We start from the raw sequence: 17690 nt of genomic DNA on the forward strand, positions 1-17690 counted from the left end.
GAGGCAGGATATCTTAGAGACATTACCCATACTCCCAGTAACCACTCCCCTTTAATAACAAACAACCTATCCCTGTAACTTAAATAACTGTCAATCCTAAATAACCCCTCCTTTCACTTTATTAACCCCATCTATCCCTGTCAAGAGGTTTATATGCCCTCTGTCCTATGCAAACCTCGGTTATCTGTACCATGCTAAACTGCTTAAAGGCCAGCAGATGCAGGATTACATACTTTGGAGATGGTAGAGCATTTGTGCAGCATAGGAGAACAAATAAAGGACTTTGATATAGCAGTCCTGTTACTCAGTGGTCTCCCTGACAGCTATGAGACATTTGTAACAGCACTTGTTGCCAGACCAGTTGATGAGCTGACATTAGTGGATATTAAAGGGAAACTTGTAGATGAATTTAATTCAAGATAGAAAGTGCAATGAAGTATGATACAGAATTCAGGATTATATTATTAAAAGCACTAGTCAGAGACCAGAAGCACCTGAATATCTAAAGGTGCCTACACACTTGGCGATGTGCTCACGATGTACGATTTCCCTTGAACTCTCCCCTGGCAGCTTCCTGGTAATCCTACACACGATTTGGAGTAAAAAATGTCCAATCTGACTTAAGATCTATCGTACATCCAGTGCATTGTGTCCCATATTGGCAAATCTGTCCTACAGCACGGCAGATCTGAAGATGCGATGTGCGACCAGCAGGGACGCTCATCGCATCGTGATCGTGAGTGGGGACTCACGATTTGGGCATTTTTTACATGATCTATCATTCCAATGTGTCGGAATCGGCCAGATCATGTAAAAAATCGCCAAGTGTGTAGGCGGCTTTATTGTGCAAGAAACCTGGCCACTGAAAGGCAGATTGCAAAGCCTGGAAAGCCAGAATGAATGAGATAAAGAAACATTCAGCTTCAGATGGAATAGCTAAGCTGGAATGCTAGTGCAAAAATATGGTGAAGATTATGATGCCACTTTGCACCTGCTGCTAAACAGAGTGCTTTCAGAACTTTGATCGCCATAATTGTCTTAAGAAATATGCAAAGATCAAAATTGCTTTTCTTAATGATGATAAAGAATTGTACATGAGAAAGTCTGAAGGCTATGTCAAAAAGGGCCAAAAATTCCAAAAATGCTCTATGGTCTTAAGCAATTAGCAAGAGCATGGAATTGTAAAATGAAAAAAGTTTTCTTGAAGTAAAGCTGATCCATACCTAAAAGGAAAAATGGGTGAGCACTTCAAAAATGATCTAAAAGCAGCTCACCAGAAAAGGTGAGGCTGACCCCTATATGACCTGTGCAAAAGTACAAAAAGAAAACTGGGAGCGCTAAAAACCACTAAAAAAATATATTAAATACCTTCTTAAAACATGAATAGAATCAAGTGAATGTAAAAATAACAGATGATAAATATCATGGGATATCCAGAAAAGGAAACATACAATATACAGTCAGGTGCATAAATATTGGGACATTGACAGAATTTTCATATATTGGCCTCTATTCACCACCAAAATGGTTTTGAAGTGAAACAAACAAGATGTGCTTTAACTACAGAGTTTCAGATTTAATTTGAGGGTAATTACATCCAAATCAGGTGAACGGTGTAGGAATTACAACGGTTTCTATATGTGCCTCCCACTTTTTAAGGGGCCAAAAGTAATGGGACAAACTAAACAATCCTAAATCTAACTTTCACTTTTATAATACTTTGTTGCAAATCCTTTGCACTGACCAGAGCGCTCGCTCTGAATAAGTGCCCTCCTCCATGAAAATGGAGCGGCCTCCTGGCCGCTCGCATAGCTGTGGGTTACCACCCACAGCATATGCGAGCGTCCATGATGATGGTCGCGATGGTTTTGACCATCGCGTCCATTGGGCTTGCGACGGAGACCCTGCGGTAGGGTCTCGCTGCCGCAAGCCCTGGAGTGATTTTGGCTCTATCAGAGCCAAAATCACTCCCACTGACATCACTAGTGATGTCAGTGGGGCCGGCTTCAGACGGCAGGCGTTCCCATGGGAACGCCTCCGTCTGGCAGGCACGCCCCCGGCATGCCCACCAAAGGGGGCGTGCTGTCAATCAACATCAACAGCACGCCTCCTTTGGTGCGAGACCCGGAGCGATGGAGAGCCCGTCACTCGCCGGGTCTCGCGCATGCGCACGACGGAGCTCCCTCCATCGTGCGCATGCGCAGTGGGGGAACATCGACCCGCTTGCGAGCGTCCTGCGCTCGCGAGCGAGTCTGAATGACCCCCAGTGTCCCAATGAGTAAAAATATGTAAAATGTTCACTATCTCACGACAACTAGGGAGATGCTCTGTTAAATGTATCCTTAGATAACAGAGAATGAGATCAATTGAGAAACAACCAATTGGTTATCTCATTGCAAGTGGATACTTTAAAATGTATAATACAAATAGTCTGTATTGAAAAACACGTCTGGATATATGTGTCTATAGTCCAGCAATCTGTGACTTAATACAGCCTCCATTACAAGACAGTTTAAATAGTACCGTAGTGGTGCTGGCACAGCGTGGATCTCCCCTGGAAATCCTTAAGGTCTGGCGTGTAGCAATATTAGTGCCTTCATGCGTGGAATGGAGGACCGCTGTGTAGCGTGGAAGCACATAGAACGCTGTGGCACAGATTGTGCCTGATAAATGAATAACGGTCCCGTCATGCGGCAATGCAACCGGAGTCGGCTGGACACTCAACACGAGTGTAACGTAACAGTCCTGGGTAGAACAGCGTGCTGGGGTAAGAACCTGATCGTTTCTCAGCCTATAGTGACCGGCTGTTATCGGAAGAAGCAGCCACTTGTACAATGACACCTTAGTCTCTTCCAATGCAGCCTGCAGGACCCGGGAACTCTGTGTGTGATCCATACCTATACTCAAAGTTTGAAATAGGGAAATGGATGTCTCTGCTCTTATATGTGGTTGATTTGATTATTGCCCATGAAGAAGAAATAACAAAACTGTGAGGTTCTAGACTCACACTTTGATACTAAAGACCTGGGAGAGGTGACATACTACTAGTACCTAAGAATCCAAATGCAGCAATAAGAACATGAACATTTTCTACTCAATCAACCTGCTAAAATTGGTACTTTTCTCAATCAGTTTGAAATGTCAGAAGCAAAAAAAATGCGTCCATTGGTGAGACAGCACCAATGGACACATCACATCTGAAATTAGAAAGAGATGATCTCTTACCAAATAATGAACAGTACAGACAAGCGGTAGGGATACTTTTATATGTGGCAACTACTACAAGGCCTGATACTTGAGTAGCTATGGGATAGATGTACTAAGCCTTGGAGAGAGATAAAGTGAATGGAGATATAGTACCAACCAATCAGCTCCTAACTGTCATTTTTCAAACACAGCGTGTAAACTGACAGGAGTTGAGTGGTTGATACTTTATCTCCATCCACTTTATTACTCTTTAAAGCTTAGTACATATACCCCTATGTATAATAGATTTCTAGATTTGTGAGTTATCCTAGTCAAAGAGATTGGAATGCAATTAAGAGAGTGAAGCAGTGGCTTAGACACACACAGGACTTGAACCTGATTTTGTCAGCAGAATTGCAAAGATATGTAGATACACCTGGCTACTTGTTCAATTTGGGAATAGTCCAATCTCATGGTCCATTAAAAAGGAAATGTGAGTTGTTTTATCATAAACAGAAGCCGAATACATTTCAGCGGCCTACACAATTCAAGCAGTTGTTTGGTTATGTCAGCTACTACAGGATTTTAGACAGTCAGCAGCTCAACTGACAGTTTGAGGACATTCAAGGATGTATAAAGCTTGCATAGAGTGAAAAGAAAAATGCTAGAACAAAAGCAACAAAATGAAGGTAGCCAGGGTGTGTGTTTATCCAGAAGAAGGTGCTTCCTTCTTTCCTTTTCTCCATGTTAAGAAAGCAGCAGGTGTTTGATCCTGTTTGTACAGAAATAAAGAGTTCCTGTTTGATTATACTTACTGCTGCTCCCATATAGTCTAGGTTACTTCAGACACCTGAATAGCAATTTGTCCATAAGTGCTGTAGAAGATCTGTCCATTCTCATTAGTATTTCACAGAGATTAGGATTTGAAATGGGGAATTGGTACATTTCCCTAGAGCTATCTATACCACTGTCCTTCATTTACTTCTAACACAACTTCTAAAGAGCCATACACACTAGACGATGTGCTGAAAGATATTGCTGAAAGATTTTGGTGAAAGATATTGGTGAAAGATATTGGGTGTACACACTGAACGATATCATTAATTATATCGTTCAGTGACGTCATCCTGTCACATCCTGAACAGGCACTTCCTGACGATATCGTCAGATTGGCCTGCTTGTTTGCACGACAGCAAACATCATTAATGACCCGCTGGAGCGAGTGTGCTTTGTTGGATGTTTGGTGCATACACACTGGACGATACGAACGATATATCATTGAACGATATCGTTATCGTTAATATCACTTTTATCGTCTAGTGTTTATGCCCCATAACACAATTTTTTATTTTACCTCGACAAGTTGATCACTACTTACAGCAACTCCATACCAATTCCAACATTTTATTTTTGTAACTTTCATTATATATTTGGAACTTATGTGTATATGGTCACGTCCCACTCCCTCAACATTCCAACAGTCTACTAATCACAGCTTCATGCACAAGGGGACAAGACTATGATGACGCTATTCACCTAGAATTTTGTCATCATATCCCATGTCCACACTTTTCACTAAGAAGTGCCACACTGTTCACTTTGGGACTTCTCAAAAATTAGATAGTCTCCTGGACGTTTTGGAGAGTGGTCACATATTTTTTAATTACATGTTAAGAGTAAGTTTATCAAACCTTCCTAAAAGCAAAAGTGAAGATGTTGTGCATAGCAGCCAATAAAATGCTAGCCTTCATTTATCTACTACATCCTTGAAAATGATAGCTAGAATCTTGTTGGCTGCTATGGGCAACACCACTTTTTTTCTTTTGCAAGGTTTGATCATTCCTACCCTTAGATACAACTACATACAAATGGATGGCATTTCATTTAACTAAATGCCATAACCGAGCTCCTGTCACTTCTAGCATTAACTGTACCAGGCTACCATTGCCTCAAAATGGAGACAGTGCAGCTCCATCTAGCTTACATCTGGATGCACAGGATTGCAGTGTATACTTTGCTGTGCATCAGTTGTACTCTCCATACATCTGGATATATATTAGTATACTTACTATACAAAGACAAAATTATCAACAAGGTTGTAAATCTCATTCTAAATTTATGAAATAGACACCTATTCTAGTAAGTGTAAATATAAAGATATGTAAGATCAGTGCTGTAACAGGGCGGCAGTGTGCACTGTGCCGGCCCACCCCTTTAATGTATGAAGATGGCACCCTTTGCACACCCCAAGTTACAACCCTGCGTAAGATGCACAAAATTAGGGACAGGGAAATTTGGGAGCAAGAAAGGGACAACTGAATAAGGTGTCTTACCTAGGTGTGGCATCATAGCAGACAACTTTTTTAAATGATTGGGGGTGTTCAAATTACCACCTCCCATATGCCATGCATAGACATGATTATTGGCAGCACAAATATTGGGGGTGCTCAAGCACCCACAGAGCTGGCTCCTATATATGACATAGATATAAATCTTTCCATGTAAATTATTGCTGTGCCTTATATTTGTGAAGTGGTTGTGCCCTCCTTTTTTAACCTTTGGACTAATAAGGCATTTGACCCAAGTGCTTTGTGTATTCTAGAACTCTACGTGATCAGCCTGCCAGTTATTTTGTGTTCTGCAGTAACACACTCAATAGAGAAGCTTACTCTTTTACTAACAAACATTTAAGGAACCCACAATTCAGTAAAGCCATGACTTTATAGTTGTAATAGATTGCAGCTATCCATAATGCATGGAAACATACAGTACATGACAAACGTTGTTTCTCATGCCCTTGACTGAGTTTATTTATTCATAGACTGAATGGAGACTCTCCCTAGCCCTTTCTTCTCTTTTAAACCTATCATGTTTATAGAGTACATACCATTCTTAGCGGCATAAACAACAGCCAGCCTTATTTAGACTGGGCTTGTCCCAATAGTGCTCGTGTTTATTGTGATAATGTTTGGAGGTGTCATCTTAATTTGTTTTAGGTCAACCCTTGGTTAGCCCTCACAGATGTAACCCATCTTGGAAAGATAGTTGTCATATCCCATTAATAGTACTTGTGTTTCATGTATGAAATGTACATAAATGCTTTTTGAAGCTGTACAAAGCAGTCACTGTGTTAATTTAGATAAGTGCTTCTATGCTTTTCTAAGAGAAGTTCTAATGACTGGGAGTTCTGATTATTAACTCTTAGATCCATCAACATCTGGTCTTTTTCAGCTTTGCCTTCAACATTCGCACCTCATTTTTCAAAATTTCAATGAAAGTTCAATGTTGAATTCATGACAGCTTTATGAGGGTTTTTGCAGAGACTTCATGTATTACATTTAGGTAGTTGTGGAAATACTGCTAGAGTTGGTAGAGGTTCAAATACTTCTAAATTAGTGACATTAGAAACTTGTCATGTGTTTCTCATTATCCATTCTAGAGTGGTTACTTGACTTTTGTTAACATGCTAGTCAGCATGGAATACTTTATGATGTCATACCACACAGTGCAACAGTGTAATGTGTAATTAAAGTCCGGTCCAACTTTACTTGCAAAGCAAATGAGCTGCATTTCATTTTAAACACCCATCTCTTGACGCTTCTGTTTTGATGGTGCAAAACATAAAATTTCGGTGCTCTAGATGGTTATTCCAACTGTTTCTAATCCTTGGATGCCGAAAGGGTTTTGAAAATGTATCCCAGGGAATAGTTCTGCTGACTAATTGCACAGAAATCCTTTTCGTGTTTTAGTTGTTAGAGGCAGTTTAATTACTATGCTGTATCCTCCATTAATGAAAAGCAATTAAACATGAATATCTAAAACTCCACGGGTTTGGATTTTGGAAAGTCAATAATGATAACTTATAACCTCTGAGTGTGTTCTGCAGATAACACATTTCTATTAGTTGCCATATAATGTTCGTTCAGTATTGTGTTCTATAGAATAACATATTAAAATTATAGGTACAAATTGACCACCTTACAACAAAGAGTTCCTGAAACTTTCTTTCACATTTTGGTGTACTATATAAACCATTTAATTGAATAATACTTCAATAAGTCTAGATACAGAGTGAGTACAACAATGTCAGTTAGAATAACATATTTTGCAGGAAATCATTCTGCACATGTCCAGAAAAGTTTGCGTGTACATATATGTCTATCCAGTTTTGCGTGAGTGCTGGTATTTATGCCAGTAAGCACCTTGAGAGGCAAGACAGTTGAGGGAAGGGTATGCAGTCGGGAAGCCAGCGGACATAATCCCAACAGCCGGCTTCCCGACTGTCATATCCCAGCAAGGGTCTAAAGACAGGCGACGATATGCCAACGCCTGTCATTAGACATATGCCAGGAGCACGCCGACTGGCATCCCGATCGAAGGGACGCCGGGCGCCGAGTGCGGATAGCCAGGGGGGGGGGTGTTAGGTTTAGGGTTCCCGGGGGGGTCTTAGGATTAGGCCCCCCCCCGGGAGGTTAGGGTTAGGCTAGGGGAAGGGGAGTTAGGGTTAGGCACCCCCCCGGGGGACAGGTTTAGGTGGTAGGGAAGGGGGGGTTAGGTTTAGGCACTTAGAGGGGGGATTAGGGTTAGGCACTGGGGGGGGGAAATTAGGGTTAGGCACCCCTAAGGAAGGGTTAGGGTTAGGGGGTAGAAATAGGTTACTGTATACTTACCTGGGGACGATCTGGATTTGCCTCCTCTGCTGAGATGCCGCTGTCGGGATTCCAACTGCCGGGCATGGGTTAGGCTGTAAATCATACCGATTCCGAGGGAAGGAATGTTCTAATGTAGTCTGTGTGCCGTAAGGACGTGTTAGTGCAAATATGAATGTATGCAGACAAGGACACAGAAGCATATACACCTGAGAAAGTTATAATATTTGCGGGTAAAAAGCAGATTGTGGTGACAATCACCAGCGCTACCGAACAGCTTGTTTGTGAATGCACCTCTGATACTGATTTGTGCTTTTTTCTTTTCTCCTGGCATATATGCTTTTGTGTGCATGGTTAAGCAAAGGTTTTTTCCTTATATGTTACACTGGGAGTTGTTTCTATAGTTCCAGGGAGTGTTAGAAGCTTTTTTGATGCCTAATAACAAATGCATATTTTGCAAACAAGACAAATGGTTACAAACATGATTGGTACTTATGTATGTGACGTACGCTTTATGTAGACCAGGCATGTACAATACCCATAACTCATTTCTTTAACTATCTGCATTTGGGAATGTCTAGTACACAGTGTTTGACTGGGGTATGTAAGACCACCAGTAAATTCAATTAATAGGTCCCACAGCAGAGGTCTGCATAATCCATTTCATCCCATACACCAGGGCTATTCATCTAACATTTTGAGTAGGCCACTCTAAAAAGTTCAGGAGTACTATTTGTGTCCTGGAATTCCAAATCTTTGTGCATCCCTTCTGCTTCTCATAGGCACAATAAATATCTGTGTTATGTATTTGAATATTTAGTTGCTATTATTATTATTGGGTTTTTATCAAATTTCAGTCTAATAAATTTACTTTTCTTATGGTGTTCTTTAATCAACAATGATTTAGGGCTCTATGTATTATCATTATTTTTACTAAAATAAAGTGAAAAAGGGTATTTTCACACCCTTTTCACATTATTTTAGTTTCACCTAAAGTTGCTACAGGGCAATTGGAGTAGAATTCGTAAAATTCTACTCCAACCCCTAAGTATCACTTATTTTTAGTAATCAGATCGCATTTCCCATAACTGTAAAGGGAAATGCAATCTGTGTGCAAGTTACTGAAAATAAATTGGGAAAAAAATACCTGGGGAGGCTTTGTGATAATAACGCCACCTGGAGGTGGTGTTATCCATGGTGTCCCCCGGTTACCGGACTCCTGCTCCGCTCTAACGGGAAGAGCAGAGCCGGGAGCCGGCCCCAATGATCAGCTGTGTGGTCTAAACAGGCCACACACTGATACACTGCAAAAAAAAAAAAATAGTTAAAAAAAAAAATTACTTAACTGAGTCCAGGGAACGGAGTTCGGGGCTCCGGTGATGTCCTCCCTCTGGTCAGCTGGTCTCCCATACTGCACTGTGGCCCAGTCATCAGGTGACCAGGTCCCAGTGCAGTATGGCATGTCAGCTGACCGGGGCAGTGGAAGACATCACCGGAGCCCGGATCATGCAAGAAAGTGCAATTAAGGGAAGGGAGGTCGCGGGGGGTCTGCGATCGCAGGGGCGGGGCTTAGCACCGAGGGGGGGGGTAGCAGCGACGGTCGGTCGGTGCATGCATCGGCACTTATCACAGTATTTTTTGCAAAAATACTGTGATAAGGCTGCGGAGGGGATTCGCAGGGACAGAGCTTTATTGCAAGCTCTGTCCTTGCAAGGGATTTGTAGTAAATCCCTGTGATATTGCCTGAATTCGCATTGCAAATTCATTTGGTAATATCACACTACAATCTGCATTCCCAATGTGGATTGTAGTAAATAGAGCCCTTAGGGTCTACATAGGGCATAACTGTGATTCCTCCAGTAACTTTTATGACAAGCCTGAGCCTTCTAATACATACATCCTATAAAGCATGCTGGGAATTTTAAACCCCAGTTATTGCAAGAGGTGGAATCCTGATTACGAATATGTGCAAATAAAATTTTCAGGTTATGGCAGGTCCCCAATAAAGGATTGCATTATGGAGTTAAGTGCTGTAATAGGATATTAACGGTTTAGTACAAAAACTAGAAGAAATGTTCTGTACTAAGATATACTAAAACATACAGTTATTAAGTGTTGAGGCTGCACTTCTTTTGGATATTCTAATATTGAATTACACTTATTTTACTGTCATTGGCTTTAATCTAAATATTTAAAAATTTATCTTTTCCTTAAATACTGTACTATACCTTCAATATCCTCACTTTCCATAGTGAACACAAAATGGAATTTATATGTTGATATAATTGTTGACCATGACTCCTAGACTATAATCCCCAACAATAAAATTCACAACAATTTTTGGGCAATGTTAATGTAATAAGGATAATAACCGAGGTCAATGGGCTAAAGGTGCCTACACACTAGACGATGTGCTCACGATGCAATATCATGAGAAATTTCCCTTGAACTCTCCCCGGCAGCTCCCAGGCTCTCCAGGACACGATATGGTGCTAAAAAGTGTCCAATCTGACTAAAGCTCTATCTTGCACAAAATCTATCTAGTGCACCAAATCGTGTATGAGATTGGCATAGAAATCGGGTGAATCATATAACATATCGTCTAGTGTGTAAGCACCTTAAGACAAATAAGTAAAAGAAGATTGAATCTGTGTTGTTTTTATAACCTATTACTAAAACTAAATACATATTATTTTCATATATGCTTATACAGTAGGAGGGTAGCTATGCTTTATGAATTTTCACCCAAGGATATGTTATTACTAGATCAGACATACAGTCTTTCATTTTCTAACTTAACCTATTTTCCTTCAGGGAGGCAGGACACAGTGCATAAAAGAAGTCTGCCCCATTCTCTCATGCCCCCAGCATCTCAGTCACATTCCTACTGGACAGTGTTGCCCAAAATGTATAGGTGAGTGAACACATTTTTATTTGTTTGTATGCTTACTTGGTGCTAAGAACTTTATGTAGCACCATAACCACACCTTATCACACATGATTATAACCACAAAGGCAAGCTTGAAATCTGCTTTAATGTCTTGGACTGGAGCTGGTGAAATGATTTTTCCAAGATCATCTGGGAAAATCAATGTGGGATTCGAAATTTTGACTCCAACAAGTTTTTCTTTTTATAGTCTAATTAGTTGGAGTGCTAATGATTTGTGAGTTAGACTTCACTTGTACGTGAATGTATCAACGATTGGAGTGCATTGTGGCCGATGATTCCTCATAGAGATATTATGAGATTAATCATAGGCATACTGTAATTGCATTTTACTGTTTGTATGTTAACTAATTATATATATATATGATTATGTATATATATATATATATATATATATATATACACATCTGACATTCTTTAAGGGTAATATAATTACCTAATTGATAGTGCAGTTCATTAAATGCAAAAATCAATGATTGTCTTAAGTTTTATAGCTTAATTATGTTAAGGACAATACGGCTGTGCGTTTGAATTTGCTGCTCTAATAAAGAAACATGCTAATCGTGTAATGAAAAGACGGCTTCTTTTCATCATAAATGTAAAAAAAAGAAATAGTTGAACATTTTTATAGTAAAACAAAAGTTATCAACAGGAGAACAAAACAGCAAACATCTCATATCAGGGGAAAAGGGGGGATGGGGTGTAACTGGAGGGAACGAGAAGTGGGCATGACAAAGATAACAACAGAATTAGGAAAGACAATAATATAGTATGAGTAATATATTTGAGAGACCAGAAAAATTACATAACCAAGATCAGATCAATAATATTATTATTATTATTCTATTATTATTATTATTATTATTATTATTATTATTATTATTATTATTATTATTAATAATAATAGTAATAATATATACCTTTTGGGTAAATATTGGGGAAGAGTTACTGCATTTATTTAGAAATAGGTGGAGAGACTGTCAGAAATGGGGTCAGACAGTATATTTTCAACAAATTTTTGTATAAAGTTGTAGCCTCTAAGGGCCTATAAACAGAGCATAATCCTTTGCACATATGAAATGATATGTGGTTTTGTGTGGCATTGTGTGGCATTTACTGACAATTTACTACTTGTCTTTTAAACTGTTTATTTTGTTTGAACCAAGCTCAGTATAAAAAACTAGTGATTGCAATAATTCTTAAAAATAAATGTTACAAAAGGTTAACCAACTGCTACCAATTAAGTTATATCACAGTAAAAAAAAATGGCATTAGTAGTTAATACCCCATCTCAGTGCCCAGAATAACAAACATCCATGCAAACAGCATTGAAGATTATGGTCTAGGAGTCCGTGTCAAGCTATCTTGCCAAAAAGAATAAATAATTTCTATGTGATATAATCCTTGTAAACAGTGGGAATAGCTTCTGTGTGTTTTATGAGCATTTCTCTCTTGTCCCTGTGTTTGGTTTGTAATTTACAAGATGTTAAGAAATACAAATAATGGTTAGTATTGACACATATTTGCATTCTGTAAAGTTTTAGAATTCCTTTCCAGTTAAATAGAACAGGCCATTGACATTTTACACAACACTGGAATAATCTGTGTTTCTTGTTTCCCATTTTTTTATGTTTAAATACTGCTTTTAAATAGTTTATTTTTCCATTATACAGGCAATCTATGGAAGTACTATGGGTGCTTAAATGACATTTTTGAATGTAATGGGCCACTAATCCTAAAACAGAAGTTACCTTATATAATAAAACTGTTACTAGGATTCACAAATACACAGATGTATGTCAAAGTGTGCATACCATGAACAAGCAGGATATATTTGGTAGTGTCTGAGTAATTAGAGGAAGATGTAGAGTTAGCAAATTTGCTCCTCGCTGCAGAATTGCATGTATCTTTCATATGCAACTCTGCATAGAGGGATGAATGCTCTCATGTGAGTAAAGCATGAAGACCGATGTTTTCATCTAGGTTTTAATGATAAATAAATTAGTGAAACAATTATCCTACCCCTAAACATCCTAACAGCATTATTTCTCACAGTGTTAGGGTGTATCAGTGTAATAAATAACAGAGGCTGGTACATGGAAAAAATAGCTACCCACTATGTTTTTCATGAGAGATTGCTGAAAGAGACTGCATAGGAAAACTGTCTTCCCTGTAAACTACAGTAGGAAGGAATAAAAAAAAACAATTACTCAAAATATTTAAGGATTTCCTAAATTCTAGTTTAAAAAAAAAGTAAAAGCGGTAATTAGCACAGAAAGTAACCCTAAAAATAAAACTTTGTTGACTTGCATATAAAAGAACATATATATTTTTTAACACAATGGTGTTTTCAAAGGATACTTTGTATCAATGAAATGATTTGTTTTACTCATGGTTGTTGGGTGGCCAAGGACGTAGGAGTCTTGACAAAAGCATATGGTGATGATAAATGAAAGTAAGCAGTGAAAGCCATCGTTTGCACATTTGCAAGAGATTTCTAATGTTTATAGTCCTGTTTGCTGCTGAGTGAGGTAAATAAATTTCTTCCACAATTTATTTGATGGATTTTTCTTTAACCGACACAGTTCTTTATGAAGCATCGTCTGAGTGGCTCTGAATAATGGCACCCTCTCATGCACATAATAATCATAATTCATGTGATTTATGAATATGGCTTCATTTGTGCAGTTTGGATGTGGTTTGTTTTAAATATGGGTGCAAGATTTCTAACAAAGATATATACACGTAGCCACTCTCTTATGGGAGTCTTTAAAACTGTGATTTTTGCTACAACTGTTTTTTTGTTTTTTAAATAGGTGTTTGTTGATGGTGGTTGTGGTCTCTTCCTGATATATTACCGACATATAAACTGTTATTTTCAGTCATGTACACAATATTACATTCATATTCTAACTGTTCTTTAGTTCCCAATTTTCAATTAGCTCTGCTGCTAATCAGAATGGGCCTAATTTACTGATCTTTAAAAATAGCATGCTTCATTTTGTAATAATACAGACAAAATGTTATTTTTATAGGATGTATAATGAAATGGCTGGAGCATTTTACTTGTAATTAGCTGCAGCTGATCACATGACTCTGTATCTAACTTTGTCAAAAGGGTAGTGTCTGGGCCAATCACGTGATGCTCCACTCTCTGGTCAAACTCTTTGGCTAAGAAAATTCTGCTGCTGTCCAGATCCACAGAAGCATCACCATAAATGTTACCCCTTTAAGTTGATGGACAGGATCATATTGACCTATTAGAAAAAAACACCTGGAGATACATTTCCATCAAATTCTAAGTTAAAGCAACACACTCTGTGATATTACCTGATATTGTTTGTAATTGACTTCCTCATGACGTAGGGATACAGGCTTAAGTAATGACACTATATTTACCAGAAATTGTGTGTTTTCAAGCCCCAATCCTGCCTACCTCACTGTGAATGAGTGACATCCATGAGGGTGGGCTACTCCCCCAGGAATCTGGGGATACACACAAAAATTCAGGAGTCTCCCAGACTTTCTAGGAGAGTAGACAAGTATGATGTGGGGCCAGCAATCCACTTGATATAACTTACAGTTTTCTCTTAATATTATGGCATGCTTGCCTACTCCCTCGCAATGGCCGGGAGGCTCCCGAAAACCGCGTGGTGCTCAGGGCCGCCCAGAAAAGTGAGCAAGTATCCCGTATCCGTCCGCCAGCCTCCTATTTACTGGGTGAAGTAGACAGTCTGGGCGGCAACTTACGTGATTCATGCTGAATCGTGTCATCATAGCCACACACCCCCACTATACAATGCCAGTCTTCTATGCATTGTATAGCGTGGCGTGGCCATGATGCCATGCCCCCCACACTGCCTGCTATGCCGTGCCACACCCCTGTACTCCCCCCTATGTAATGCCACCCACCCTCACACTACCCCCAGCGGTGATGACCTGGCTGCCTCCTCTAGGAGAGGTCAGCCAGGAAGTCGGCAGCTATGCATTATAGGGCCTATTAATCACCGGGGATGCAAATTGTGGCAGTGGATACATTTTTGCTCAGGTGTGGGCACAGCTGTTCCAAAAAGCAGCTCTCTCTGCGATCCTTAAGACTGCTACAGAAGTAGCAGTGATATGTGCCACTGCCATGTCTGTCCAGTGCACATGTGTGACCTGAGTTCACACATGCGCACAGTCACAGGGCACACAGTGCGATGCCTGCGAAGGGATACAATCAGATCCCTATTCACAGTCCGGGATCTCCTTCCTATAGGAAGACGACGTTGGTTCCAGCAAGCATTATCTGACAACTTTCAGTTTTTTGAGTACTCTGAATACTAGGCAGTCGCTAATTATGAATGGGCCCGATAACTATAAACATGTGGAAACTATTGTTTCTGCATGTGTAACGGGCCCATAAAGGATAATGAATATGGCTCTATATGTATTATTTTGCTCACTCTTTCAGTACACTGATCATCATCTCATCATACTGTGGATCTGCCAGTCCTGCATAACACCACCTCTGTGTGTTTAAAACATCAAATTAATTGTCATCCTTATTATAATTTCATTCTTCTATGCAGTCACAGTAGATATCAATCTATGTAATATATTATAATACCTGCCACCTGCTAAATCTTCCCTCCCTTCATCACTCTGATGGAATAGTACTTACAGGGAAACACTTCTAGGAGATAGAACAGACAGACAAAGATAAGGGTTACAAATGAAGCATTTCTATTAATAGTTAGTTCTTACTTACAGTACTGTAGTTCTTTTATTTTGAAGTAGTAACAAAAAAGACCTGTTTTGCTAATATAAGGTTTCGCATGGAAGTACAAATTAAGCTCCAAGGGTTCATTTATGTCATGGCATAAATGCAGTTTGATTGTACATATTTCTGTGAAATTGGGCCAAATTATATTTGTAATAAAGTTGCTTTGCCATGTGGTGAATGGGTGGTGCAAAATGTTGCTTCTTCTGATGACAAGCAGTGAGAGGATGAGACACATGCTGAATATAGGCTAAGCACAATACGTGTCTTCATTTGCACCCTCCTTCAATAGGAGATTTTGGTGCCTACCTATCAAATAATAATTGTGAGATATCCGCAAATATTAAGTAACCCCTAATGTATGAAGGAGGGACTGCAGAAGATATCTCCATTTCCGACAGTAGCTGCATAGGTTTCTATGGGGGCTGCAAAGCTATCAGATTTACCAACCTTTGCATTCCGGAGCTTGGCACTGATAGAATAACAATGGCAGTGTGTCCCCGTGAGTGATAAACTGTGTGACAATCACTTGATCACTTAATTCATCTAAAATAATTGTTCTACATCTGTATGCTCGCAGCAGAAATATTGCAGTGGGAATACGTTTATGTATTAATTGACAGAGAGCCTGATTCATTACGGTTCACAATTCTGCTTATACGCACACACCGCAGTTGCTAATATCAACGGTGCTATTTAACTGTTTGCATTCACATTGAACGCAGCCTGACATAAGGACAACCCATCTCCCCTTACTCACATCCGTATACTACGGGAACATAGCGAATCATCGGTAACATTGTGTAACATCAGACCCATATGCACACTTGCAGAAGCCCTGACCTTACTCAGAAATTGCTAGCAGCCATGCACGTTATCAGTGCTATGGATGCTTATGGCCACGCAGTGGCAAAGTCATGCACGCCTCTGCAACGGCGTTAAAACACACTAGCATGCCTGCGTTCGCCCGACCACTCCCCTGTCACCACTCACAAACAGCACTTCCTGTCAATGACTGTGGGTCTGCGTGGCCTCAGCAATCGCAGTTCCCATCGCAATTGCTAGTTCACACACGCGCACTGCGATGCATACACAAGCACAGAGCACAAACATCGACCGATTGCATGCGCATTAGCTTCTGCATTCTTTGCTGAATCAGGACCAGTGTAAGGTTCATTGTAATAGACCTTCAGCAGCTAGGAACTGAACAAAGTCCAAGCTAGATCTCGGCGGCATCTAGTTAATTGATATTAAAAACCTCAGATTTTGCAGAAAAAAAATTATCCTATGAAAGAATTAATAAACTGTTTCTTTAATTTCAACTGTCTGATAAAACTACATTTTTAAATAAACAAATTGTACGCTAATAGGAGAAATGTATTCCTTTGCATCATATTTTCATCTATTTTTATTGCCTTATTTTAGGCCAAAGAAAAGTGTTTGACCTGCCTTCTGGCAGCTGCTTATTTCGAAGTGATGTCTACGACAATAACTCTAGCTTTATGCATGACAGCTGCACGACATGCACCTGCAGGGTAAGTAAACACCTGCAGCCAAATACTGTATAAGCTTTCCCTTTGGATGCATTTTCCTCGCATGTGTCACTTGTCCAGCTACAACAAAAGGCTGAAACCTTGGATACTGAGGACACTGGAACTGAGAGATTGGGTGACATATGATAGTTGTGATTAAAGCATAACAGCCTACCTTAAAGTGGAAGCGTATTGTTAGGATTTTTTTACAATACTGTTCTTTTTTAGTATGTTGCTGTTCAATAAGTCAGAGAAGAAATAGGAGAGGAAGATGCCAAATATATTGTAATGAGGACTGGAAATCAAGGAGATGGAGCGGGGTTTGTTAAGAAAAATGGTAGTTGTCTCATAGCAATCCGATAAAGAATACAGCATTAATATATGCTTTGTGTATGAGTGAGCAGCACCCAAGGACATAAAGGGGCTTTAATATGCCCCAGGAAATCATTTGCGTTTGTGCTGCAGGCACACTTGCGAACAGAAAATGGGCATTGCCACCCCTCCATGACCCAGTCTAAACATACTGGGAGGTGGAGCTGATCGGCCAGGCCTTCTCACGGCCGGACCGAAGCATCTGGCATTTGGGGCCTGGCAGGCACTGCCTAGACACGTGA

General features: G+C 39.8%; 1 protein-coding gene across 1 annotated transcript in view; it reads left to right on the plus strand.

The window, feature by feature from the left end:
• The window catches only part of BMPER (BMP binding endothelial regulator), a 292874-nt gene that overhangs the window by 162649 nt on the left and 112535 nt on the right, over positions 1-17690 (plus strand). The window contains exons 7-8 of the mRNA XM_088464418.1: positions 10650-10749; positions 16970-17079. Coding sequence (XP_088320544.1) covers positions 10650-10749; positions 16970-17079 — 210 coding nt within the window. The remainder of the gene's footprint in view (positions 1-10649; positions 10750-16969; positions 17080-17690) is intronic.

Source organism: Taudactylus pleione, unplaced genomic scaffold (assembly GCF_031769625.1).
Source record: "Taudactylus pleione unplaced genomic scaffold, aTauple2 ptg000054l, whole genome shotgun sequence".
Lineage (NCBI taxonomy): Eukaryota > Metazoa > Chordata > Amphibia > Anura > Myobatrachidae > Taudactylus > Taudactylus pleione.